The following is a 26,180-nucleotide window of genomic DNA, read 5'->3' on the forward strand; positions in this document are numbered from 1 at the left end:
GGGGTAATACCCTGGAGGGCCCCATATTCATTCATTAATTCATTTTCATTCATTCATTTCTTTCATGCATTTATGTATTGTACAAGGAATTAACTCATATTCAACTCATTCATTTTCATTCAGTCATTCATTTCTTCATTGCATTCATTTATGTAACTTTCAAGGAATTAATTTTGGTTAACTTCTCTATGATAAGAGAAGATTGGGCCACACTTGTGTGTGTGCAAAAGGGCCCGGGGAAATTCCCTGGAGGGCCTGTATCTTATACAAGGAATAAAGTTGGGTTAACTTCTCTGTGAGAAGTTGGGCCACGCTTTGTTCGGAGAGGCTCCGTACTTTTTACGGATAAGTAATGTAGGCATGGGCTCGGAAATTACGGGAGGGCCCCGTATCTTCACGGGTGAGTAATTTAGGAATTGGCTCAGGAAATTCCTGGGAGGGCCCCGTATCTTACGGGTGAGCGGACAGTGTGTAGATGGGAACAGACTCTGTATTTACGGGGAAAGTAAGACTATCCAGGTCAAAAATTGTGGCGGTAAAAAAGGGACAGGGCCACAAATTTTATCTTGAATCCAATTATATGAAAAGAATTGGATCACCATAGGTAATTGCATAAGTGTTTACAAATAGTAATAATTCGTAACTAATAAATTTGAGAAATAGTGCATGAGAAGTTGAACGAAATATGTCAAATATCCAGATTACTTTCCTGAATGTTTCCGGCTTCAGGAAAGTAGGATTAATGTATATGCACTTTTCTAAGGAATTTATATTAAAGGATTGACTCAATAAATGTATGTAAACTTCTCTTGAGAAATTTTCTCTTGAAAAGTTAAGCCAAGTTTGATGTATTGGAACGGTACCCTTTGGGTCCGTATTTTATTGGATGTAAAATCCAAGTCTGGTTTACAAATAAATGGAGATACTCCTGACGGATATGCCAGCAAAAACTTTTGAGTAAAATGTGCCTTATTTCATTTGGGGGTAAAAATTGGGTATCGCTACAAAATGTGTCATACAAACAAAACAGTAAATGCTAATTTCTTGATTTTTTCACACAAGATCACTAATGGATATGTTATTTATAAAATGTTTTAAAACCTAAAAATTTCATCTCGGTTCTTAAATAAAAATGGATTCTTTTCCCTATTGCACTTTTTTTGACTCACCCTGTATAAAGAAGGGCAGTGATTTATAGTGTGCTGCACACAAGCATTAACTCACTGCAAGTCTCAGCACAATTTACAGGAATTTGCTGACCACTGTGCCCAAAGATGCACCATAAACCATTTAGCAACAATCAGGGACATGCAGCTAAGAAACCCACGTCCACACCCTATACATACTACAATGAACCATCACAGCCAGGATCAGTGCCCAGAGTTCTTGTATGGGGAATTGAGACAATAAGCAGTTACATTTTGTACTACCTATTCCAGAAAAATACAGCACCAAATTTTTGGGATTCAAAAAATATTACCCTGTTTTGCCAAACGAAACGTAGCAAAATCCTAATCCTTTAGTTAGTTCCAACTGGCGATGAAAGTCAAGTTTTAATATTTGGTCAATTTTGAGAAATAGGGGACAAAAACATGCGTTTTTAGGGGTGTTTGTCATATGCTGTAACAATCAAGCCCAAAGACTTGTACAAAAACTAATTGCAAGTTATGCATTCTAATTTTTGTCTCTCATATTCATTTTTTTCTCAATTATCTATCTTATATATAACCTCCTCCTACCACCAAACTAAGATTTTTAGTTCTAGAGAGGTGATAGTAAGTAAATCCAATTTTGAACATATTGTTGGTTTTGAAATTGGGCCAATTGTCACGTAGTTTAGATTTCAAAAGTCAGATGCACATTATGACATTTTCCTGCAGCAGTGGTATAGGATCACAAGATCATATCTGCCAACTGTCCCTATTTAATAGGGACTGTCCCTATTTTTACTGAAACAAAAAGCATAAAAGAGAGTGATTTTTAGGTGTCCCTATTTTTGCAAAATTATGACTATAGTAATGTATAGGAAATTCAGGAATGTCCCTATTTTCAGATTTTTTTCTCCCATTTGTCCCTATTTGTGAGGTTTTAGGGTTGGCAGGTATGCAAGATGTCAGCATACTGTGTAAGCTGACATGTTTGGCTAAGCCTAGCTATCATATGAAGTACACACAGCTTTTTCTCAATTATCTTTCTTTCAGATAACTTCCCACCAAACGTCAGTGACATTACCGAGACAAGTAATACAGACTCACTACAAGATAACCGTGTCCTTTGTCTCATTGTGAATACCAGCTATTCATTCCAAATAGATGCTGCTGATCCCAATGGGGATGATGTCATGTACTCTCTTCCATATGAAGGACTGGGAGCCACCATCAGTGACAGTAAGTGAATTTATATTATTTACACAGATGTACATTACTTTAACCTTACGCATGGACATTACATTAACCTTACGCATGGACATTACCAGCTGAATTGCAAAGAACGCAAGTTGTGAACTTGACATTCACAGGTGTATTATTATATGTTCCAGCTACAGTGACACCGACAGGGTGTATCAAAATGATTGGTGCTCATCAATATCCAGTGAGCATGGCCAAGAACGCACATCAAAATGCAGTAAAACATCCACCTTATTTGTTGATTTTTGTTATAGAAGGTCATTACACAATCAATAGTAGTCATTTCAAGAGGATCTAATGTTGAATGCCGAAGTAGCAGGCATTTTGATACACCCTGTAGTGATGTCACGCAGGACAAATTCCATTCATTGTGAGAGGAGATTTGTGGGTATGAATGCAGTGAAGCAAATAAATCTGTAATCAATACAGCATTAATTTGCTTAGAATTGAACAGGGCACCTGTCTCATCAAATCCCTCTAATACCTCTTTGAAAGTGACAGAGGTGGCATCCAAGATGGAAGAGAGAGGGTACATTGCTTATGTCATCAAAAGAAATTGATATTTTGTTAACATTCATTAATAATAAAACATGTAACCTTACTTTGGGACAGCCGGTACATTCCAAATTTAACATGAAATACCAAATGAAAGTTGCAACAACATGCTTATTTTGCCAAGCATCAAAGTTTGTGAAAATGATTGGGATCTGATAATATTACATCAGCTCTTACACACTAAGTACTCAAAACAGGAAAGTATGTTGGTCTGGGATAGGGTTTAGGCTAAATTTTGTGTTAAATATGTCTTGTTGCAAGCTCTTATTGACAAAATAATAGCCTAACATTATCATAGTTACAACCCCAGTAAAAGTACAATTATAATGTGATCTGGTCCATGGACGCCAAAGGTGGCAAATTTGAAATTGAGATAGGCACAAATATGGAGTAAACAACAATAAAATAAAACAAAACAAAACTTCATAACTTTAAAACCAATTATGCTAGACCTTTGGTGTTTTTAGTAAAGGCTAATGCTTGTATAAGGTAATAATCATAGTGACTGAATTCTTTAAAATGCCTCCTTTGGCCTCCATGGACCAGATCGTGTCACGAATATAATGCCATCGCAGCGGGGATCTTAATTGGTAAATGATCCATGTATCATGCCAAAATGATATTTGCACACTCTATATATACATTGAAAATGTGTATGCTGTCTCCATAAAAATTAAATTTGCGGAACAATTGACCAACATAAAATTCTGAATGTTATGGTATGTTTAAATTGTAATTTTTACTATATTTCAGGTGGTGAGTTGTCTTTAAAACCAACCTCTACAGAGCAAGTAAAACTAGCAGTGTTAGTGAGTGATGGCAAAGCTAATACCTCAGTGTCTTTCAAATTGAAACTGTGTTCATGTGAGAATGATGGCGAATGCGATTGGAATTCAACATCACATGATGCGGCATTTTCAGTAAGTCTAAACAAATCTAAAATTTTACTAAAATTTTCATATATAATTGGCACATTTGGAGTAACTATAGAATGCTATTTAGGGGTCATTTCACAAATATATTCTTCCCAAACTTTCCTTTCTTGATGGCGTAATTCAGTGGGGACATAATTGATTACCCACCACATAATTGAATAATCTCCTTGTTGTCAGTGGCATAGCTAGGTTTTTTCAGAGGGCGGAAAGGGGGCGGGGAAAGGCAACTTTCAAGGGGGCAAAATTTGACAAAACTGGGCTAAAGAGTATAAAAATGCTTACAAATCTAAAAATATCAGAGCAACCAGCATACCACATGGGGGCTAGACCTTTTGCCCCTCCCCTCTAATGCCACTGCTTGTTGTACAGAATCTATTATCAGTTAAGGAGCTCATTGACTCCACACTATGCCATAGTTCTGTTGCACAGTTAGGAAGAGCTCCATAACGTTAATCTTGTTCCCTATTTCAGACAATGGTCTGGGTTCGCATGCTCTATAACCTTTCTGCAAAATGCCATGATTATTATAGCCCTGACCCTAAACACCTATAAGCTTAATTAGTTTGGTTCTTCTGATCATGATGCCCTCAAATACACAGCCCTTCAGCTTTAGTAGCAAGTGAAGCACCACCTTAAGCTACCTTACTATTGATGAGTTTGTAGTATGTAGACATTGTGTCGTGAGAATTATATTCTGACAGCACTGAGACAGTGTGCTACCCTAAACCCTAATCCTAAAATACATGGTGCAGATTTCACATGATTTTTCACAAAATTATGCATCTGGAGTGAAATGGGCACATGTCACTGTGATGATTGGGACATTTTCAACTGATTTTTGGGGCTTCTATAGCTAGTGATCCTCATAAAAGTGTAAAATAGTTGAAACAGTTGATTTACAAGTGGGTCAGTCCATGTCAAAACAGACTGAGTGTACACCCACCCTCTTGGATTATGCTCTCCTTTGGCTCAGGGGTACCTTTCATGGACCCCTAGGTGAGGTCACAAGAAAAAAATTCAAATTCAATTTGGTTTCCAAATGGCGGGCCATCTAAGTTTGGCGACCTTGACCAAAATTGGGAATTTAAGGTGTCCAAATGACAAAGCGCTCTCTTTGAGAGGCATTTTCTTCTTAATTAAATCAGTTGTGACCCTCTTTTTTGAATGTGGTCACTCACTGGCTGTGTCTGAAATGCCTAATGCCAAAAAAGATTGATTTAGGAATTTCGTTGGGATTTCAGAGGGGGTCAAAATCAGCACTTCATACTGTTCAATCAAATTATCTTTGATTTTGAAGGACCCATGATAATGCCACAGTGCACTTATAGGTCCTAATTATGTTCAGAATGGATTAACCATGTGCCAATGTCTATGAGCAATTCAAAAAAGAGAAATTTCTAGACCCCTACAGAATTTTAGGCCCCCTAAAGTGGTTCAGCCACAAATGGCGCTTAAAATCGGCAAGTTTTGACACCTAATAACTTTAGGTGTACACCAGATATGAATTTCTAGTCTTTTGCATCTGAAAGAATGTAGTCTAATGTTACTAGGAACATAAGATTTGTTTTGTATTTTTTGTGTTTTGATACTTTCAAAAGGTCGTTGACCTATGAACATTTTTTCATAGCGCCCTCCTGAAAGGTCTGACACATAACAAACTATACATTTTGGAATCCTCATGACCATACTGAGTAATTTGATATATTACTTGACATAATTGGGAGCATTCTGAAAATTTGACCCCATAACCTGTACTTTGCATGTGCATCGTTGCCAGGAAGTGCATTTTTGACCCCTTAAAAATCCATACAGAGGATTAGAAAGTAGTTTTTTCTTATTACTTGACTCAAGAGCAACTTGAAATATCAGGATAAATAATACAAATGGCTATAAAGCATGTAAAGTGATCAAAAATATAAAAAAATATCATACTAAAATTGGCATTTTGTACCGTATCCTGTATGCATGGTATGTTAGGCAAAAATGACTATTTTTGAAAGCGTCAACTTAATACTAAAACACAAAAAATACAAAACAAATCTTATGTTCCTAGTAACATTAAACTACATTCTTTCAGATGCAAAAGACTAGAAATTCATATCTGGTGTACACCTAAAGTTATTAGGGGTCAAAATTTGCCGACTTTTAAGTGCCATTTGTGGCTGAACCACTTTAGGGGTGGCCTAAAATTATGTAGGGTCTAGAAATTTCTCTTTTTTTAATTGCTCATAGACATTGGCATATGGTTAATCCATTCTGAACATAATTAGGACTTATAAGTGCACTGTGACATTATCATGGGTCCTTCAAAATCAAGATAATTTGATTGAACAGTACGAAGTGTTGATTTTGACCCCTCTGAAATCCCAAACGAAATTCCGAAATCTATCTTTTTTGGCATTAGGTATTTCAGACACAGCCAGTGAGTGACCACATTCAAAAAGAGGATCACAACTGATTCAATTAAGAAGAAAGTGCCCCTCAAAGAGAGCACTTTGTCATTTGGACCCCTTAAATTCACAATTTTGGTCGAGGTCGCCAAACTTTGATTGCCCGCCATTCATAAACGAAATGGAATTTGAATTTTTTCTTGTGACCTCACCTAGGGATCCATGAAAGGTACCCTGAGCCAAAGGAGAGCAAAATCCAAGAGGGTGGGTGTACACTCAATCTGTTTCGACATGGAATGACCCAAGTATAATTGCTGAGTATTTTTGACATTAGCTTGATTAGAGTACAATGTTGTTCGTTTCTTTTGAAAAACAAAAGTTATTTTCATTTTATACTTTATACAGGTGGTCTCTTGTATCTGCACACCTGGATGGGCAGGCAGTAACTGCTCTGTTGATCTGGACAGCTGTGAAGAGAATCCTTGCTATCCTGGTGTACAATGTATAGACCTACCCCCTCCTGAAGTTAATGCAACATGTGGGAGTTGTCCACCTGGCCTTGATGGTAATGGATTCACATGTTTTGGTGAGTTGGAAGCAGTAATTAAAGACTTAGAACTGCCTCTGTTCGAGATTAAAGAGACACCATACATGCACCAAATATAACTATACCCATATTAGTAGGCCTACTTTTATTTTACCCGAGCAATTGCTACATATACTGGTCACCAAATGCCCCCAGGGTTCAATTGTTCCACATTCATTCTGTAAAAAGTGGGCTTCTCAAGAGATTTTGTAGGATCACATTCAAGAATGCATTGATCAACTTTACAAGATTGAAGAAGGAACCAGCAAACCAGCGAGCAGTTTATTATCAGTACAATTATACAAGGCAATAATAGTGATGTAATTTGCATAGCAAAATCATTTATGATGCATTTATGAAAAAATACATAATGAGTACTCTAGGTTAAGTCACTTTTTGTAATATGCTAAATAATAATAATAATAATAAATAAGCATATATAATGTGCCATTTATCTAGAAAATTAAATCTAATCCAAGGCACAAAAACAGATACAAGCAAGAATACATGAAAACAAAGTTAGCAAAAGGTATAGCTGAATAAAACAAATCAACTATCCAAATTGTTAGCTCTATACAATTTCAAACAAAATACAATCAACATGAACCAAAAAATCCTTATGATACTTGTACATGTAAAACAAAATACAGAGCAGTATATAAGCATGATAAATCAAACATTACTTGACATACGCAGCATTGAATAATAAAGTCTTGAGTCCAGATTTGAACTGATCAACAGAAATTGATTGTCTCAGATTATAGGAAAGTGAGTTCCAAAGTTTTGGTGCAACAGTAGAAAAAGCACGGTCTCCCGGAGAATAATTAGATCGTGGAACTTTTCATAAACATTTGTCTGACAACCTTAGAGTGACCATAAGGTTAAAAACATGAAAAGTCATATTTGCAGCATGTTTTATTTTCCTTGTATTTGTAAACATTTTTGTCTGCATAGATTTCAATGAATGTGCTGATGAAATTGCCAACGACTGTAACCAGACATGTGATAATACTCTAGGCAGCTATGAGTGCTCATGCAATGAAGGCTATCAACTGTATATAGACAACAAGGCTTGTATTGGTATGTATAATTTATAATATATGACAGAAGGCAGCTATGCAATGAAGGCTATCAACTACATATAGTCATGCTTTTTATACTGGGACCCTAAAAAAGGTGGTGCTGTCACATTTTGATAAATCATTTTGTCTTCTTATTCCTATATATAGTTTTGCTAAAATCCATCATGAACAAATGGGTTTGGTCTTCTGAACACCCTGATGTTTGTGATTATTCAATGTTACACCCTGTATATTTACATTCTTATTGTTGACTTTATAATTGTTTAATATAAATGTTCTACTTGATTATTGTAAAAAAATTACTTCTGTATATTTACCTCTGTTGTGTACATTACATTGTGTCAGAAATTCAGGTTGTGCATGTACGCCTACAGGTACCAAAATTATTCACTGTACTTTGATTTTTTTGAACACCCTGTATGGGAATTAGATATTGAAATGCGATATTATTGTGATTCTCTAAACTATTTTGAATATATTTTCTAAATATGAAGTACATTTGTTTAAGAATGCTACAATTAATTTAAAAAATTGAAAAATGAAAATTGAATATGCCCAACTTCAGACTGATTTTGCTTGATCACATCACATGACACGATCTGGTCCATGGGGGCCAAAGGCGGAACATTTGAAACTGAGATAAAGGTAAAAATATGGAGTACAAAAACAATAAAATACATAAGAAAATAGATATCAAAAAACTTCATAGCTTTAGAACCAAGTATGCTAGACATTTGGAGTTTTCAGTAAATGATAGACTCTTGTATGTATAATGTAATAATTGCAGTAACTCAATTTTCAAAAATGCCTCCTTTGGCCCCCATGGACCAGATCGTATCACATATGTAAAGGTATATGCAGTGCCGATTTGGCATAGCTCACAATATCATTAACTGTTTTTTTACAATGACCATTTATTATATTTTCAGATATTGATGAGTGTCTGGAATTTGATACCAATGAGTGTGATGACAATGCTACATGTAGCAATACAATAGGATCCTATGAGTGTCCATGTAATAATGGCTATGAAGAGGTTGATGGTGTGTGTCTTGGTAAGTCAGCTATGTCAACATGTCTAATACCAATGAGTGTGATGACAATGCTACATGTAGCAATACAATAGGATCCTATGAGTGTCCATGTACTAATGGCTATGAAGAGGTTGATGGTGTGTGTCTGGGTAAGTCAGCTATGTTCACATGTCTAATACCAATGAGTGTGATGACAATGCTACATGTAGCAATACAATAGGATCCTATGAGTGTCCATGTACTAATGGCTATGAAGAGGTTGATGGTGTGTGTCTGGGAAAGTCAGCTATGTTCACATGTCTAATACCAATGAGTGTGATGACAATGCTACATGTAGCAATACAGTAGGATCCTATGAGTGTCCATGTAATGATGGCTATGAAAAGGTTGATGGTGTGTGTCTTGGTAAGTCAGCTATGTCAACATGTCTAATACCAATGAGTGTGATGACAATGCTACATGTAGCAATACAGTAGGATCCTATGAGTGTCCATGTAATAATGGCTATGAAAAGGTTGATGGTGTGTGTCTTAGTAAGTCAGCTATGTTCACATGTCTGATACCAATGAGTGTGATGGCAATGCTACATGTAGCAATACAGTAGGATCCTATGAGTGTCCATGTAATGATGGCTATGAAAAGGTTGATGGTGTGTGTCTGGGTAAGTCAGCTATATGTTCACATGTATGATACCAATGAAAATCACTATGCTATCTGGTTATCAACGCTAGCGGTGACCATTGGCAAGCAGCGTTTTTCTGATACATCGATCACTCCACTGTTTTGCCCAAAGCGGCAAGTCGCTGGGAGTTGACTTCAAATCAACCTTAGGACAATTGCTGCTTGTGACTTATGGCTCAGGATAAAGATTAGAGCTATATTTAAGGATTCTATAGAAATAGGGAGAAGACTATTATCTTCTTCAGCAATAGGATTATTGATTGGTTTAAACAGTGTTTGACTCGCGCTATCAAATGAGAAAGATGTCGCCCTAAATTGAGGTACCTATGAATAGGACCTTCATGCACATTTTACACTGTAACTCAGAATACAATTTGCCGACTTTACGGCTCATTCGTAGTGTACTGCCATAAATACCTGTGGAAGATTTAAGAAACGCTTCCACAGAGGGAGTATGTTTTTCAAATGGAATTGTCTAGGGTTAATTATTTTGAAAACCATACTTCCCTGCATATGGCTTTACCTATATATGTTTCACAACAGGAGTGGGTATTTCAAATGGAAGTTCGCACATAACGTGTTTATTTGTTGGAAATAAATGACGCAAGGAACTTAGTTTGAAAATGTGTACTATATAAATTAAAGGTAAAATCTAGTTAATCTTTGTAGTGTATTTAAGTTTTTAATGTCTTTCCCTTTCAGATACTGATGAGTGTTTAACTTACCCTTGTGCTAACATAGCAGAATGCATCAATTCTCCTGGATCCTACGTCTGCCAGTGCAAAAGTGGTTACTATGGCGATGGTGTCACTTGCACAGGTATTACTTAAATCCACAGAAATATATAATGGAGAATCCCAAGTATCCACCATCTTTATTCTGCCATGAAGGAAAATTATCAGTATTTGTGATTTGCCAGGAATACATTTGGAACTAAATACTGTTTGTGCACCATACTTACAGGCTGGGTGTAATTTGAAATTCTTTGATTGCATGATGCACTGGTTGCATTGAAGGAGTATAACACAAGCATATATTTATCATCAACTTGTTTTATACTAATGTCATTAATTTGAAAGTATAGTTTGATTTGATTTGTGAAATCTTTATTGAGGGATTTAAACTACTTCAGTGGCAAGCACTGCTTTCCAAGCAGGCCCTCATACAATGATATTTACAACATTATTACAGAATATTTACAAAATAACATGATATTTAAAATGTATACAAAACATCAATAACAAGTATGAAAGAAAATAAGTGCATCCCAAGTACATGAACGATATAAATCTAAAATACATACAATATAAAAATAAATGATTATGATTTAGCAGAAGTAATGATGCATGTCTTGAATTGATGCAATACGTATACTGCCCCAATGACAAAAGGAACCAACTGGCATATTGCTGTTTTGAGATAATAAGCAAAAACCGTGACTAAGGCTCTATAGACTTGTCCAGGATGGCTCATTTTAGTGGAGTGTTTTTTTGGTTTCTTGGTGAGGTACTGCTTTGCTTGGACATCATATAAAAAAATATCACTACCCTTAAACACTCTAAGGTAATAACTAGCCATGCATTTCTCCCTACAGATATCGATGAATGCCTAGGCGCAGACACAAACAACTGTGATGAAATGGCTTCATGTAAGAATGAAGAAGGCTCATTTGAGTGTACCTGCAATGCTGGCTGGGAAGGCAATGGCGTCGGATGCTCTGATGTTAACGAGTGTAATGCAGGGACGGCAGAATGTCACTCAAGGGCTGACTGTACTAATACAGAGGGCAGCTATAAGTGTAGTTGTCAAGATGGGTTTATTGGAGATGGATTAAGCTGCACAGGTTGGTATTAAACGAAATATCAACTGTACAGATGGGAGCTACAGTTTGTCCACTCCGAAGTACAAAGTGACAACGCGCGCGTAAACAGTGCGCAGTGCTGCGTCTCTGCTGCAGGTATGCATGCCTTCAAAGTCGGCACAATGTGTGCGTCCGCGTCTGTACTTTGTACTTCAGTGTAGACTGACTGTATGTGTAATTGTCAGGAAGGATTCTTTGGTACAACATGTACTTGAAATAATGAAAGGTATGGCTAACTGCTAAAATAAGAGAAAATAATAAGAGGGAGCTATTAATATAGTTGTCAAGAAGTCAGTATACCATCGTAAAGCTGTGTGGAAGAGCAAGTTAGATATTTCAGTTCCTTTTGTTTTTCTCTTTGTTCAGATATTGATGAGTGTGAAAAACAAATTGATGACTGTGAACAAGTGTGTGCTAATACAGCACCAGGATACGACTGTGACTGCTATGATGGATTTCAACTGAGTAACGACAATGCTGCATGTAATGGTAAGAGTTTGTTTGTTTGCTTGTTTGTTTGTGAGGATAACTGTGGAAATGAGTTTGCAGCATTACATGTAGCACCAAATATGAGGAGAGCAAGTTGGTGCAGCGGTTGTTCCCTCGCCTTGCACCACTGAGGTCCCGGGTTGAAGCCTCGGCTGTGCCTAAAGACTGTATGGGGATGCACTTGGTTTATCCATGATCCATGCTCACTCTCGCAGGTTTTCTCCGGGATCTCCAGTTTCCTCCTGCTTTCAAAATCGGTGATTAGTTGTTTGGTTATCAAATGTTACAATCTAAGTGCGGATTTGATGCGACCTGATTATGTGATGATTCACCAGGCAGCGTAATTACAGCACTTTGAATCCTCTGGAAAAATGTGCCATATATGTGATGGTAGTGTCTTCGTCCTCAACATAAGGATGACATTGAAAATGGATTTCAACTAAGAAACAAATATACCAACGGAATATGATTATGTCTATGATTATGTGAAGGTAGATTTACACATCAGTGTATGAATTGCAGTTATTGAGTTAAGTTTTTGCTATTACCCCAACAAATTATTCATGATGATGTGTGAGATTTTACTCATTTTCCGGCTTTTTGCGTGAGATTTACTACCGAGGTGTGAGCTTGTACTACATTGGCGTGAGACTGTGAGAAAGTGACCCAATGCGTGAGACTCACGGCCAATGCGTGAGAGTTGACAGCCCTGATAAAATTCACTTGGTTTTGTCAAGCAAAACATCTTTTCGTTTATTTAATTTATTTGTATTTTGTATTTCTATATGCAGTTCAGACAGGTAGAGATTGTGATGATGAAGACAAAACCTGTGGAGCCTATGGACAATGTGTCCTCAACAGCGATAATGCAGATGAATGCGTATGTGAAAGAGGAGCAGAATTAAGTGATGATGGGACAGCATGTGATGGTAAGAGTCATATATCTTTGATATGGAGATAATCTGCATGTATAGTGAAATTGTATATTTGCAACATATGTCATATGCCTGTTAATGCTCTTCATGCCATGGCCATAGGCTTCAACATATTTTTCTCAAAATATCAAGAGCTATCCCCAGAGAGACTCACTGAAACAATACTAGGCTTGTTTGTACTCATTTTAATGCATATTTCATGCTGGTTATGAAAATGTACAATTCTGAAATTTTTGAATTTGTAAACAATATTTGAAACTAATCTTGTCGTCTGCAATTGACACCTGCGTGGAGAGGGTTAAATGTGTAGCCTACAGGACACAGCTACAACTCTGGTTTTAGTCTATTTTCTTTCTTTTTTTCACTGTTTTGTCAAGATATTGATGAATGTGCCGATGTATTGTGAAATTGTACATATGCAACATATGTCATACTCGCCTGTTAAGGCTCTGCATGGGCATGGCCATAGGCATAGGCTTCAACATAAAAAGTGAGATGTTTTCTCAAAATATCAAAAGCTAAATCCCCAGAGATCTATCTCAAGAATCACTGAAACAATACTAGGCTTGTTTGTACTCATTTTAATGCATTTTTCATGCTGGTTATGAAAATGTACAATTCTGAAATTTTTGAATTTGTAAACAATATTTGAAACTAATCTTGTCGTCTGCAATTGACACCTGCGTGGAGAGGGTTAAATGTGTAGCCTACAGGACACAGCTACAACTCTGGTTTTTAGTCTATTTTCTTTCTTTTTTTCATTTTTTTTTCAAGATATTGATGAATGTGCCGATGACACCAATGATTGTGATGCTGAACATGGAACATGCTCCAATGAGGGACCTGGGTATATCTGTAGCTGTGATACTGGCTATGAAATAGATAATGATCAGAGAACTTGTAAAGGTGAGTATGACAGACAGACAGACAGACAGAATGACAGACGAATATACAGACATGTACACTGGACACATGCAAATGAGGGACCTGGGTAATAGCTGTGATGATGGCTATGAAATAGATAATGATCAGAGAACTTGTAAAGGTGAGTATGACAGACAGACAGACAGAATGACAGACGAATATACAGACATGTACACAGGACATGCTCAAATGAGGGACCTGGGTATAGCTGTGATACTGGCTATGTAATAGATAATGACCAGAGAACTTGTAAAGGTGAGTGTGGCAGACAGACAGACAGACACCCCGACAGACAAATATACAGACATGTACACAGGACACACGCAAATGAGGGACCTGGGTAATAGCTGTGATGATGGCTATGTAATAGATAATGACCCGAGAACTTGTAAAGGTGAGTATGACAGACAGACAGACAGAATGACAGACGAATATACAGACATGTACACAGGACATGCTCAAATGAGGGACCTGGGTAATAGCTGTGATGATGGCTATGTAATAGATAATGACCAGAGAACTTGTAAAGGTGAGTATGACAGACAGACAGACAGACAGAATGACAGACGAATATACAGACATGTACACAGGACATGCTCAAATGAGGGACCTGGGTAATAGCTGTGATGATGGCTATGAAATAGATAATGACCAGAGAACTTGTAAAGGTGAGTATGACAGACAGACAGACAGACAGACAGAATGACAGACGAATATACAGACATGTACACAGGGCACATGCAAATGAGGGACCTGGGTAATAGCTGTGATGATGGCTATGTAATAGATAATGACCAGAGAACTTGTAAAGGTGAGTGTGGCAGACAGACAGACAGACACCCTGACAGACAGATGAATATACAGACATGTACACAGGACACACGCAAATGAGGGACCTGGGTAATAGCTGTGATGATGGCTATGTAATAGATAATGACCAGAGAACTTGTAAAGGTGAGTGTGGCAGACAGACAGACAGACACCCTGACAGATGAATATACAGACATGTACACAGGACACACGCAAATGAGGGACCTGGGTAATAGCTGTGATGATGGCTATGTAATAGATAATGACCAGAGAAATTGTAGAGGTGAGTGTGACAAACAGACAGACAGACAGGCTGACAGACATTCAGGTAAATAGGACATGCTGCAATGAGGGAGTTGGGCATAGCTATATGAATACCAGAGAACATGTAGAGGTGAATATGTCAGACACAGACAGATAGATAAACAGAATGAAAATGAAGATGGCTATATGAACTAGATAATGACAAGATTACTTGTGAGGTGAACAGACAAACATAGAGAATGACAAGCAGACGACATATGGCCAGACAGACAGACAGGACAGACACAGACAGGGATCATGGTGTTTTATACATATTCTTTGGACTTGATTTTGATAGTGTGACATTTGAAATCAATTATGTTGATACCTAACTTGAGGTAAATTAAAATATAGAGATGATCTGAGAACTTGCAATGGACATACAGAGAAACTGACAAGTATCATTAAACATTTTCATGTACACTTGGAAAAATGTGGTATTAGTAAGCTCTGGCCTCTTTAAAAGGGGGATTTTGGAAATTTTGCTTCTCAAAATAAAGAAATACGTAAGAAATTGTGGGAAAGTTAGCAATTTTTATTGGAAATTGGCTTATCTTCCTATGAAAGGTGTACACCTCTCAGTATAAGGGAAAAGCCACAAATGGAAACTAGACAAAGCTGTGGTCTAAGACCACAAAAACAGCCGACGTGTGACCCCTTAATGACCTTTGACCCCAAATCTACGAACCCTCCACAGACATTGGCTAATGTCAATGCACGTGTGCATGTAGCATCACTCTGCTATGTTATTTGTGGCAAGAGGTATTTTGAAGGTTCTTTGTCTCGGACCGGAAGTGATCCCTTAATGTAATTCCATGGTCTTACCGGTAGACAATTCTGCTTGCATTTATCATATTGACAATTATTATTCCCAGACTCATATCTTTAAAAATAATGCTCTTGCTCTAACACCCAGAAACACCTATCTATTTATTACTAATGTTACATGTTGGTTATTTTCTTCTTTTTGCCACCAGACATTGATGAATGTAGCAGCACTAATGACTGTCACACTGAAGCATCATGTGAGAACACAGATGGATCACATACATGCTCTTGTAACATAGGGTACACTGGTGATGGGATTGACTGTACTAGTAAGTTAACAAACATGTCATGTACTTCTGGGTCGTACAGTCTGTCCACTTAGAAGTACAAACCAAATTTGTGGCATCGGGGTCGATGCTTTGCGTCGCGACGCGTAAAGAGCGTGGTGCACAAATCGCGCAGCAGTTGGCGCGCCAAAGAAGCATTGCACTGAAATATTTATTCTCATACCTCCAGTTTCCGAGGTCTATTTACTTTGTACTTCTATGTGGATAGACTATAGCTAACAATTTTTAAATTGTGTTAGCTAGCCATGCACCCTTCACCTATTCTTTGGTTCACCTCAAGTTCAGTAGTGATGTACATGCATATTTTGATGGCTGCAGTATCGAATCTCTCTCGTAAAGTTGATTGCGTACGTACAAGGGCGGTTTCATGCTGATTAGCAGCAGGATTACATACAGTTGTGTAGGTGTGTGTTTATAAACACAGGCAAATGAGATTATTCGCATGAAAAATCTCTGTACAACAATAGACGGACAGGAACCACGGATGTCCACAGTTCCTAGATGTAAAATCCCTTAAGAAAGTGTTATCTAATGATTGCAGTTAGCGGTATAGGACAAGACCGCACTTTTATTGTAAAAATCACGTCCACGGTAAGGCAAAAAAAAATACACCCTCAAACGTGCGTGTCCACGATAAGATAGTAAAAACTTTATTTTTTCACATCTTCATTTGCTGGTGGTTACATGTAGGGGACCAGGGGTGTGTGTGGGGGTGTGTTTGTAAATGCCTCCAAACGAGGACCTACATATGGATACACACCACATACAACGAGGACACACCTCCAATCGAGGACATCTTTGGTTTGTTACTATGACCAGGATGACATAAATGATGCAAATATGCATATAAGATAGCATATAAGATAGATCCCCATAGGGGGTATAGGACGGGTCACAGTTGGATAGTAAGTTGTCTGGTGTGTCTTTGTGAGGTCCACTGTGTATCGATTAAAAACGGGTGTGTGAGTCCTCGGTTAGATCCTCGTTAAGTCGAGGTCCTCGTTTAAACATATTTACAAACAGGGGTGTGTGTGTGGAGGGGTATTACTTTCAGGAGAGGTATGTATTACCTTTATAGCTGACAAACACATTTATAAACACTGGTGAAATATTGACATTATTTCTTTTCAGATATTGATGAGTGTGATACCAACCCATGTGCTGACAATGCGGCATGCAGCGACACCCCTGGATCTTATCAATGCGCATGTAAAGCTGGTTACCAAGGAGATGGGTATAACACATGTGTTGATATTAATGAATGTAATGCTGATGGTATTTGTGATGCGCAAGCTACGTGTGACAACACAGAAGGGTCCTTTACATGCACATGTAATGAAGGCTATGTTGGAAATGGTGCAGATTGTGATGGTTAGTCATCTGCATACCGTATTTAAACACCCCCCCATTTTTTTTCAAAGAAAAAGTGACCGTAATGAAGACATTTCCATGTCATATCATGCATATCTCAGCATCATAAGTAAACTTACAAATCCACAGTTATAATGTGAACTTTCACATAAAACACACAAAATAACCCATATGGGCAGCTAGAATTGCAAGATCAGTTTAATCTTCCACAAGGGGGTGTGGACTGCAAAAAGAATAGCCTCTTTTGTTTATTCTTATTCAAATCTATTTGAAATGCACAGAGCATTTTTTTTTCATGTGTCGCCCAAAGTGAACCAATCTGCCACCATATTCAGTTATTGTGATATTAAGGTGGTACTACACCCCTTGATAAATTTGTGACTATTTTGCATTTTTCTCAAAAAATAGTAACACACTGGTAACAAAAGTTATGTATATCTGATTCTTGGTGTAGATTATTCATAGTTCAAAACATTATTTTGTAAATTAAATTTAATACTGGAACTAAAAAAAGGTAAGGGGGGCAAGGAATCCAATTACTACACTGGAATTTCAGTGAATGGTGCGTTATTTATGATAAGAAAAGAGGTACCGCTAGAATGTACTTCCATTTCTTAACATATATAATGAACCACTTGTCTTGAATCACTGAAATTTCAGTGAAGTAATTGGATTCCTTGTCCCAAAATATACATAACTTTTGTTACCAGTGTGTACTTATTTTTTTAAGAAAAATGAAAAATTAGTCACAAATTTTATCAGGGGGTGTAGTACCACCTTAAAACTGGCATGTCATGATTACAAAATTTTATGGACAAATCCTATTTTAATTACATTTCCATCCAATTCTATGCCACATTATAGTAGAATGTCCATATATTTAACTAAATCAATCATACTTTTGCATAAAAATGCACTTTGTAGTATTTTTCGATAATATGTGGTCCCTGTATGGTTGCCACCATGTTGAATTTCAAACAGGAAGTTGTATTTTTGCAAATTCCAGAAGTCCTATTTTGTGAGTTTTTCCTTGAAAATTCATTTGTAATAAACGCCCCCGTTTTGAAAATGCAACGTCCTTATACGGCATTTAATAGAGTAAATATGGTACTTTGGCAAATTTGAAGATTTTAGAAAATCTCATTAGGCTATGAAATCAATAAAAAGCTCAGTTGGAACTTTAATAGGCTATTCCTTTTAAAATCCACACCAGGGCTGTCAACTCTCATGCATTGGCCGTGAGTCGCACGCATTGGGTCACTTTCTCACGGTCTCATGCCAAAGTAGTATAATCTCACGCCCAGGTAGTAGATCTCACGCAAAAAGCTGAAAAATGAGTAATGAATAATTTGTTGTTCCTAACCCCCCCTGCTTTCCACATTCTCGAGCGCCGTGGCTCAAATAATCATCGGCCAAAATGAACATTGGAGTCGGCAAATCCTGGTACGCTTCTGTCTCACGCCAAGTAATTCCAAAAAGTTGCCAGCCCTGATCCACACTACCCCTGTGGAAGATTTTGGAAATATCTTCCACAGGGGAGTATGAATTTTAAATGGAATGAACACAGGCAGCTCCATTTGAATAATTTCATACACCCTCTGAGAGAGATTCAACCTGAATCTTCCACAGAGGGAGAGTGAATTTCAAATGGAGCTGCAAATGTGTTCATTCAATTTGAAATTCATACTCCCCTTGTGGAAGATATTTTCAAAATCTTTCACAGGGGTAGTGTGGATTTTAAATGACAGTGGCGTATGCAAACATAACTAAATCAACATAGACTATTCAAAGATACTAGTTGTTGGCAGTAGTGGCATCAGATTTTTTTTCTTTTCTGGGAGTACATTTTTTGTAGGGTGGGGAATTTGGAAGAGGGGCAAAAAATTAGAAAATTTGGCATATTTGCTCAATATAGTGGCATTTTTGGTGAGTATTTATTCTGATTATAGAGGAGGGACCCCACTATGCACTAGAAAACCTTAATAGTATCCTTAAACCTGTGATATCCTTTAAAAGGATCCCCTTTATGGACATCTCTGGACAAATCCCTATATTTTTGAGCTTAAGGTTGTAAAGCTTATTAATTGTGGGTTAATTGGGCCAAGTTCTGGTTTTTTTCAAGTTGTTTATATAAAAGTTGTAATACATAAAGTATATTCTTCTCAATACAGATATCGATGAATGTACAAGCTTCAAGAGCCGTCATGACTGCCCTGAAAACTCTCGATGCATCAACAATAAAGGATCGTACAGGTGTTCTTGTGAGAGTGGTTATGAACTGCCAACACTGGTTGTCAATGATCAGTTCACATGTCTTGGTAAGTGGTGTATAATTATATCAGAAAATTGATACATGTATTTAGAGAATGCAGTCTTACATACAGTCCACAACTTATTCCCCCCTTATACCTTTTTAAATAAGTCAAAAAATATTTTACTGAAATATAAATATGTGAAAAGATATGTATAGCCCTATTTATTTTACACCTGTGAACCAATTTATAGCATCACACATCATTGCGTTCAGTCACAATGGTTAATTGTGTAAGAAAAGAGACCATTTTAAAAGTTGCATCTGAGTCCATAGCAGTCAGGGTTTTTTTAACAAACACATGAATAGGTCTGGTCTACTGTATTGCATGAGATCTGACTCCTATGAATTCAGATGCCACTTTTAACACTGCTTAAAATGGTCTCTTTTTTTACATAATGAACCATTGTGACTGAACGCAATGATGTGTGACGCTATAATTTGGTCTATATGTGTAAAACAAATAAGGCTACTTATATCTTTTTACAAATGTAAGAAAAGAGAACTTTGAAAGTTCAAAAGATTATCACTGTGCATGCAGAACTATAAGGTCCACAACTTATAAGTTCCCCCTAAATACTATTTAAAATAAATCGAAAAAAATGTGATGATCTACCAAATCGCAACAGTTTAAAATAGTTGGTAACCTTAATTTTATTCTTAGCTAGTTTCTTGGTGCACAAACATGTTGCTTTATAATATTATTTATTACATTCGGGTGAAGCTGAGTCTTACCCGTGATTCGGAAGTTACGTAAAGCCGTTGGTCCCGTGTTCAGGAGGATTCATCCCTCTGCATGTTAAAGTGTCAGAGCTATTCGAAAAGAGAAGTGGGACCATCCCCGGTTCTGATATCTGCAATCATCGTCTCTAGGTTCCAGAGTCCTTCTCGTTTGGGCCTAATAAGATGTTGAGAAGTATTCAACTAGAACCTCTTATCTAACCCTGTCGGCCATATTGAAGTATACCGATCACATTTGATGACCGGGGTGACAACCCTAGAATGCTTTGTTGAGGGCTTTTAAATCCACCTTCATGCAGTATTTTTTGTGGGACCTGAGAGCACATCAGACACACCAAATTGCATTCTGAATATGAGGAATGTCCATTTCTGATTTTTTTGAAATTCCCAATATAATACAAATTTTATGGCAAATTATTAAAAGAATTGACATTTTTGATATTTTAACAGTCCTGGAAGTAAACTTTATAAATCTAATGATATGAACTTAAAGACTTTAAGTTAAAGTGTATGTAGCTGGGATGAAAAGCTGACCACCATATGACAATTTTGACCTTTTGTATTGAAGATAATACATAAGGTTTCCCAAAAGACCTAAAAATTTTAGGTCTTTTCAAATGTTTTAATATCAGAAGGACATTCCTCGTATTCAGAATGCAATTTGGTATGCCTGATGTGTTCTAAGGCTCCACAAAAATACTAAGCAAATTGTGGGTGACCAAGCCCTTAATCATTAATGTAGATTGACAAAGCAAACATGGTGGAAAAAATCATTCACCTGATTATATTGAGAGGGAGAAAAATACAATTACAGTCCAACCTCTCTTATCCGGACCTCTTTTATATGGATCTCTCTGTTATCCGGATGTGAAATCTTCACAGGGAAATACGTTTTTGATGATTTACCACAGGTAATTCCATGCTCTGAATGCTTAGAATGACATATATGTTGCAAAAAGCACTCTAAAGCCATCTTTTAGTGTTATTACACCATGTTTTAAAAACAATCTTTTGTTGTCACCATTTCAGTACTTGGGACAGTCAATGCAGAATTTACATGTAATTCACTTATCCGGATTTTTCACTTATCCGGACAATGCTTGGTCCCATCATGGCCGGATAAGAGAGGTTGGACTGTAAGGGCGAATTTCTCGATAGGAGTCTTAGTAAGCCTTAGGCTTAAGGTGGCCTTGAGGCTACTAAGCCTAGCCCGATCTCGAAGCCTGAATCTTAACTGTAGCCGGATTTCTTGAACGCAAATTCAACCTGGTCTTAGTGGCCTTGCAGGCTTAACGCTTGACAACCGCGTCCCTTTTTATCAGCGACTTAATTGTATAGGCAGTTGGAGGTAGATGTGCATAAGCTGTTGTCCTTCACGGTTTATCGTACTTACAAGGTTACCAGCGCAAAGACTAGCCTAGACCGGCGGTCTTGTGCTTGGGCTTACACCGTACACAACTTGATGCAAGACTAGTATTTTTTGTCCGTTTTTGTGTCTTTTTATTTTTTATTTCCACTTTACTTTATTATGAGTCCTGCTTGCATGAATGATACTTCTATACTTTTTACTCGACTCATTAATTTTTCTTTGCATTTCAAAAAGGGTCAAACTACAAGCCTACAGAAAAGGAAACTTTGATTCCCCTAAAAGTAGGCCTAAAGCAAAAATTGTTCCACACTTCATTTTTACGCATGTTTGTCAAAAGTAAAACATTTAAGGATAATTTTGGTGCAAAAACAAAAACATAACCAAGCATTTGACAACCATCGTGCATGCTATCTACTGCTGATATTTTCATGTTCTATTTGCTAATTTAGCATGAGTGCATTATGATGATGATGATGATGATGATGATGATGATGATGATGATGATGATGATGATGATGATGATGATGATGATGATGATGATGATGATGATGATGATGATGATGATGATGATGATGATGATGATGATGATGATGATGATGATGATAAAAGAAGGTTTTGTTTCTTGATCATTCAAACGATTCAAGAACTGTTCCTTCCGGTATGTTAACGAAACGACTCCGTTCACAAATATAATAATTAATACCATCAGCATGCCTCCGAAAAGTCGCACTCAGGCAACAAATGTTTACAGAATTGAATAACTGCATATTTTGCAGCCACTGCTTTATGTCATTGAAAGCAAGGCGTCCGATAATAAATCTCAGGCAAAAAAGAGGAAAGCATGGGAGTAAGTTCATGTGGAACGTCAAGGTTTTTGGACATGTCAAATATGGGAGGTTAGCAATATTTGTTGAGCAGGAAGGAGAGGGATGCTCCTATTTGTTGACCGTTACAATTAAGTTGGTATCCGAATACTTCAGAAAAGGATCCTTCCTCTCCTAAAGACGCTCACGTCAGCAAGTTAACGTCGAAAATTGCGTCTCGCTTTAATTGCACCCCTTTGGCACAGTTGCTCCAAAAGAAAATTCATCATTCAAAATGAGTAGGCCTTATAGCAACAGCAGGGGTAACTGACTCGAATAAACACTAAAATAAAAATGGTGAAATGTTCAACTAAATCGAACAATAATTATTACTTAGGGTGGGGGGCTACTCTATGTTGAATGAAAGACAGCATCTGTTTCGATTTCTCAAAAATATGAAAGAAAAACTTACAATTTAAGCAATTTGTCAATTGAAATAGACCATGGCTTACGACCTAAGACCTGCTCTGAGGCAGGGCCAAGAAAAGCCGCTGTAAGCCTGGCCTAAGAGGCTTGCGTAGACTACGGCTACAGAAGACTGATTTCGAGAAATGCAAATTTTACCGAAGCCTGGGGCTAATCCCACAAGCCTGGCCCACAGGCTAACAAAGCCTCGAGGCTATGGTAGCCGTGCTTCGGGGAACGTGTTTTCAGTTAAGCCTGGTCTTACGACCTCTTAAGCCTTGAGGCTAGACTAGCCAACTGCTAAGCCACCCGGCGAGAAATTTGCCCTAAGTAGCTTATATAATGTCTGTGAAAAGTATATAAATGTAATTCATTGTTTGTTTCAGATGTTGATGAATGCAAGGAAGGGTTTGATAACTGCCATGTAAATGCTGCATGTACTAACACAGATGGGAGTTTCACATGTGAATGCAATACTGGTTTTGAAGGGAATGGAGTAACTTGTACAGGTATGTAATAGAGTTTGATAACTGCCATGTAACTGTTGCATGTACCAACACAGATGGGAGTTCCACCTGTAAATGCAATACTGGTTTTGTATAGGGGATGGAGTCACTAAAGGTATGTAACAGAGTTTGATAACTGCCATGCATGTGATTAAATGCTGCATGTACCAACACAGCTGGGAATTTTACATGTGAATACAATACTGGTTTTGAAGGGGATGGCACCTTGGTCTGGGGCGGACATTTTAAAAATGAATTTAGAAGAGCAGCAACGTCATCACTTGCATTACATTCCAGATGTTAAATCTACATCATATGCAAAATTTGAAGAAATTCGCACGAGTCTGTTGTATTTTAGGGCCATTTGTCTATAACTGGTCTTTACATGTAGCCCTATGGGAAGAGTGCCCGTTGAGGCGTGTACCAATACAGATGGGAGATTTAGCTGTGAATGCAATACTGGTTTTGAAGGGAATGGAGTCACTTGTACAGGTAGGAAATAGAGTTTGATAATTGCCATGTACTCATATTTCAGTGTGATTTAAAACTATTTCGGTGGAAATTAATGAATGGTCAAAGATTTTCAGAGGTGTTTCCGTCCTTTTTTTCAATGGGTTTGGATAATGATCAGTTGCCTAACAGATATGAGACCCCGTTCACAATAGGGAAGTTGGACAAAAATTCAACAAATATTATCAAACAAGATTTTCATAATGTGAATAATGCGTATCTTTTCGTTTGACAGATATCAATGAGTGTACAAGCAGCATTCCGTGTACCCGAAGCCATGAGAAGTGTAAGAATCGTGTCGGCGAATACAGGTGTATTTGTCAGACCAACTACTACAAACAAGGAAGTAGCAGCACTTGTAAAGGTATATTACTGTGTGTATAAAATAAGATATATGTGATTATGTAACACAATCTGGTCCATGGGGGCCAAAGGCGGCAAATTTGAAATTGAGATAAAGGCAAGAATATGGAGCGAAAAACAATAAAATACATAAGAAAATAGACATCATAAAACTGAATATGCTAGACCATTGGTGTTTTCAGTATTATGATAGCTTAATGTTTGTATAAAGTAATAACCATAGTAGCTCAAAAATGCCTCCTTGGAGCAGATTGTGTCACATATAGGGTGTTTAAATATGACACTCCGTGAGCAGTGTGAGTTTGAGTCATGCTGCAGATTCTGTTTATTCTCGTGGAATAATTGAGCTAAATTGAAATTCCTTTGGGCAAGGAAGGATCTGCTTGGTTACCCATACGAGAACCCGGGGAGATGATCCTGGCTGCGATGGTTTATCGTGGTCTGAATAGGGTACATTCTGCTAAAATGGCTGGTTTATATGGTGTGTCTTGGGCCACATTGGTTAGTGAATTTCTGTAAAGTGTGCTGAGGCTTGTGGGTGTATATCGGGCTATTCCATTTAAAATCCACACTACCCCTGTAGAAGATTTTGGAAATATCTTCCATAGGGGGAGTATGTTTTTAAATGTAATTTGTCAGGATTAATCATCTTGAAACCATACTCCCATGTATTATGGCTTTACCTATATCTTCCACAACTGGAGTGAGTATTTCAAGTAGAAGTTACCCATTGTCTATTCTATTCAAAACTCATACTCCCTCTGTGGAAGACTTTAGCTTCCACAGGGGTAGTGTGGATTGTAAATGGAATAGCCCATTATGGCAGTGAATAGCAAACTATAAATCACTGCACCTTTTTATTATTGATTTACTAATCCCCTTTTTGTAAATACTTTTGCACATAATTGATAGGTATATGGGCGTCGCATGTCACAAAATTTAAAAAAAACCACCTCAATTTCAGAATTTTGTCTGTTTTAGATGGTGTGTATTACGTATCTTTAAAAGGCATTTATCTCAAAAGTAGGTTTGAATAATGAAGAAAGGTCCAGGGTACAAACCCCATGGAGTCTTTGTGTTTTTTCTCCTCTCTCAATTTATTATCTGTCAGTTTGCTCAAGCATCATGAAGCTACAGTCAGTCTACTCTGAAGTACAAAGTACCGATGCGGATGCACATATTGTGCCGACTTACCTGCATACCTGCAGCAGAGACGCAGCACTGTTAACACGCTGTATAAGCGCACGTTGTCAGTTTGTACTTCAGAGTGGACAAACTGTATTTAAAAGTAGGTTTGCTAACATGTTCCAGGATTGGTAGAAATGGGTCACATGGTTTTGTCTGTGGTTGTAATGAAAAGAGGACTAAAGAGCATTAAAGATTATTAACATTTGTTTATTTATTTCCATCCCAGCATCCTCATCTCATTCTTTGGTAGCTGTATTCAGCTTGGTGAAGGGTCTCAAACCTGGTGTGTTGTTTGACTATGTCAATACAGAGACAAATAGAGATGCATTGGCAGAAGATGTAAGTACACATAGTATAGTGATCCAAAGGTTACAGGTTCAATTCCTGGGTGGTATCAGTATTCAACTTGGTGAAGGGTCTTAAACCTGGTGTGTTGTTTGACTAT

At 37.4% G+C, this 26,180-nt stretch overlaps 1 protein-coding gene across 1 annotated transcript in view; it reads left to right on the forward strand.

Moving 5' to 3' along the window:
* LOC140142226 (uncharacterized) overlaps positions 1-26,158 on the forward strand; it is a 113,589-nt gene extending 87,431 nt beyond the window's left edge. Inside the window, exons 28-44 of the mRNA XM_072164193.1 lie at positions 2,202-2,387; positions 3,717-3,883; positions 6,694-6,874; positions 7,829-7,954; positions 8,886-9,011; positions 9,529-9,651; positions 10,374-10,490; positions 11,266-11,514; positions 11,899-12,021; positions 12,813-12,950; positions 13,731-13,862; positions 15,971-16,090; positions 17,240-17,479; positions 19,651-19,797; positions 23,555-23,677; positions 24,420-24,548; positions 25,962-26,158. Coding sequence (XP_072020294.1) covers positions 2,202-2,387; positions 3,717-3,883; positions 6,694-6,874; positions 7,829-7,954; positions 8,886-9,011; positions 9,529-9,651; positions 10,374-10,490; positions 11,266-11,514; positions 11,899-12,021; positions 12,813-12,950; positions 13,731-13,862; positions 15,971-16,090; positions 17,240-17,479; positions 19,651-19,797; positions 23,555-23,677; positions 24,420-24,548; positions 25,962-26,158 — 2,624 coding nt within the window. The remainder of the gene's footprint in view (positions 1-2,201; positions 2,388-3,716; positions 3,884-6,693; positions 6,875-7,828; positions 7,955-8,885; positions 9,012-9,528; positions 9,652-10,373; positions 10,491-11,265; positions 11,515-11,898; positions 12,022-12,812; positions 12,951-13,730; positions 13,863-15,970; positions 16,091-17,239; positions 17,480-19,650; positions 19,798-23,554; positions 23,678-24,419; positions 24,549-25,961) is intronic.
* The last annotated feature ends 22 nt before the right edge of the window (positions 26,159-26,180 follow it).

Source organism: Amphiura filiformis, chromosome 20 (genome assembly GCF_039555335.1).
Source record: "Amphiura filiformis chromosome 20, Afil_fr2py, whole genome shotgun sequence".
Classification (NCBI taxonomy): Eukaryota; Metazoa; Echinodermata; class Ophiuroidea; order Amphilepidida; family Amphiuridae; genus Amphiura; species Amphiura filiformis.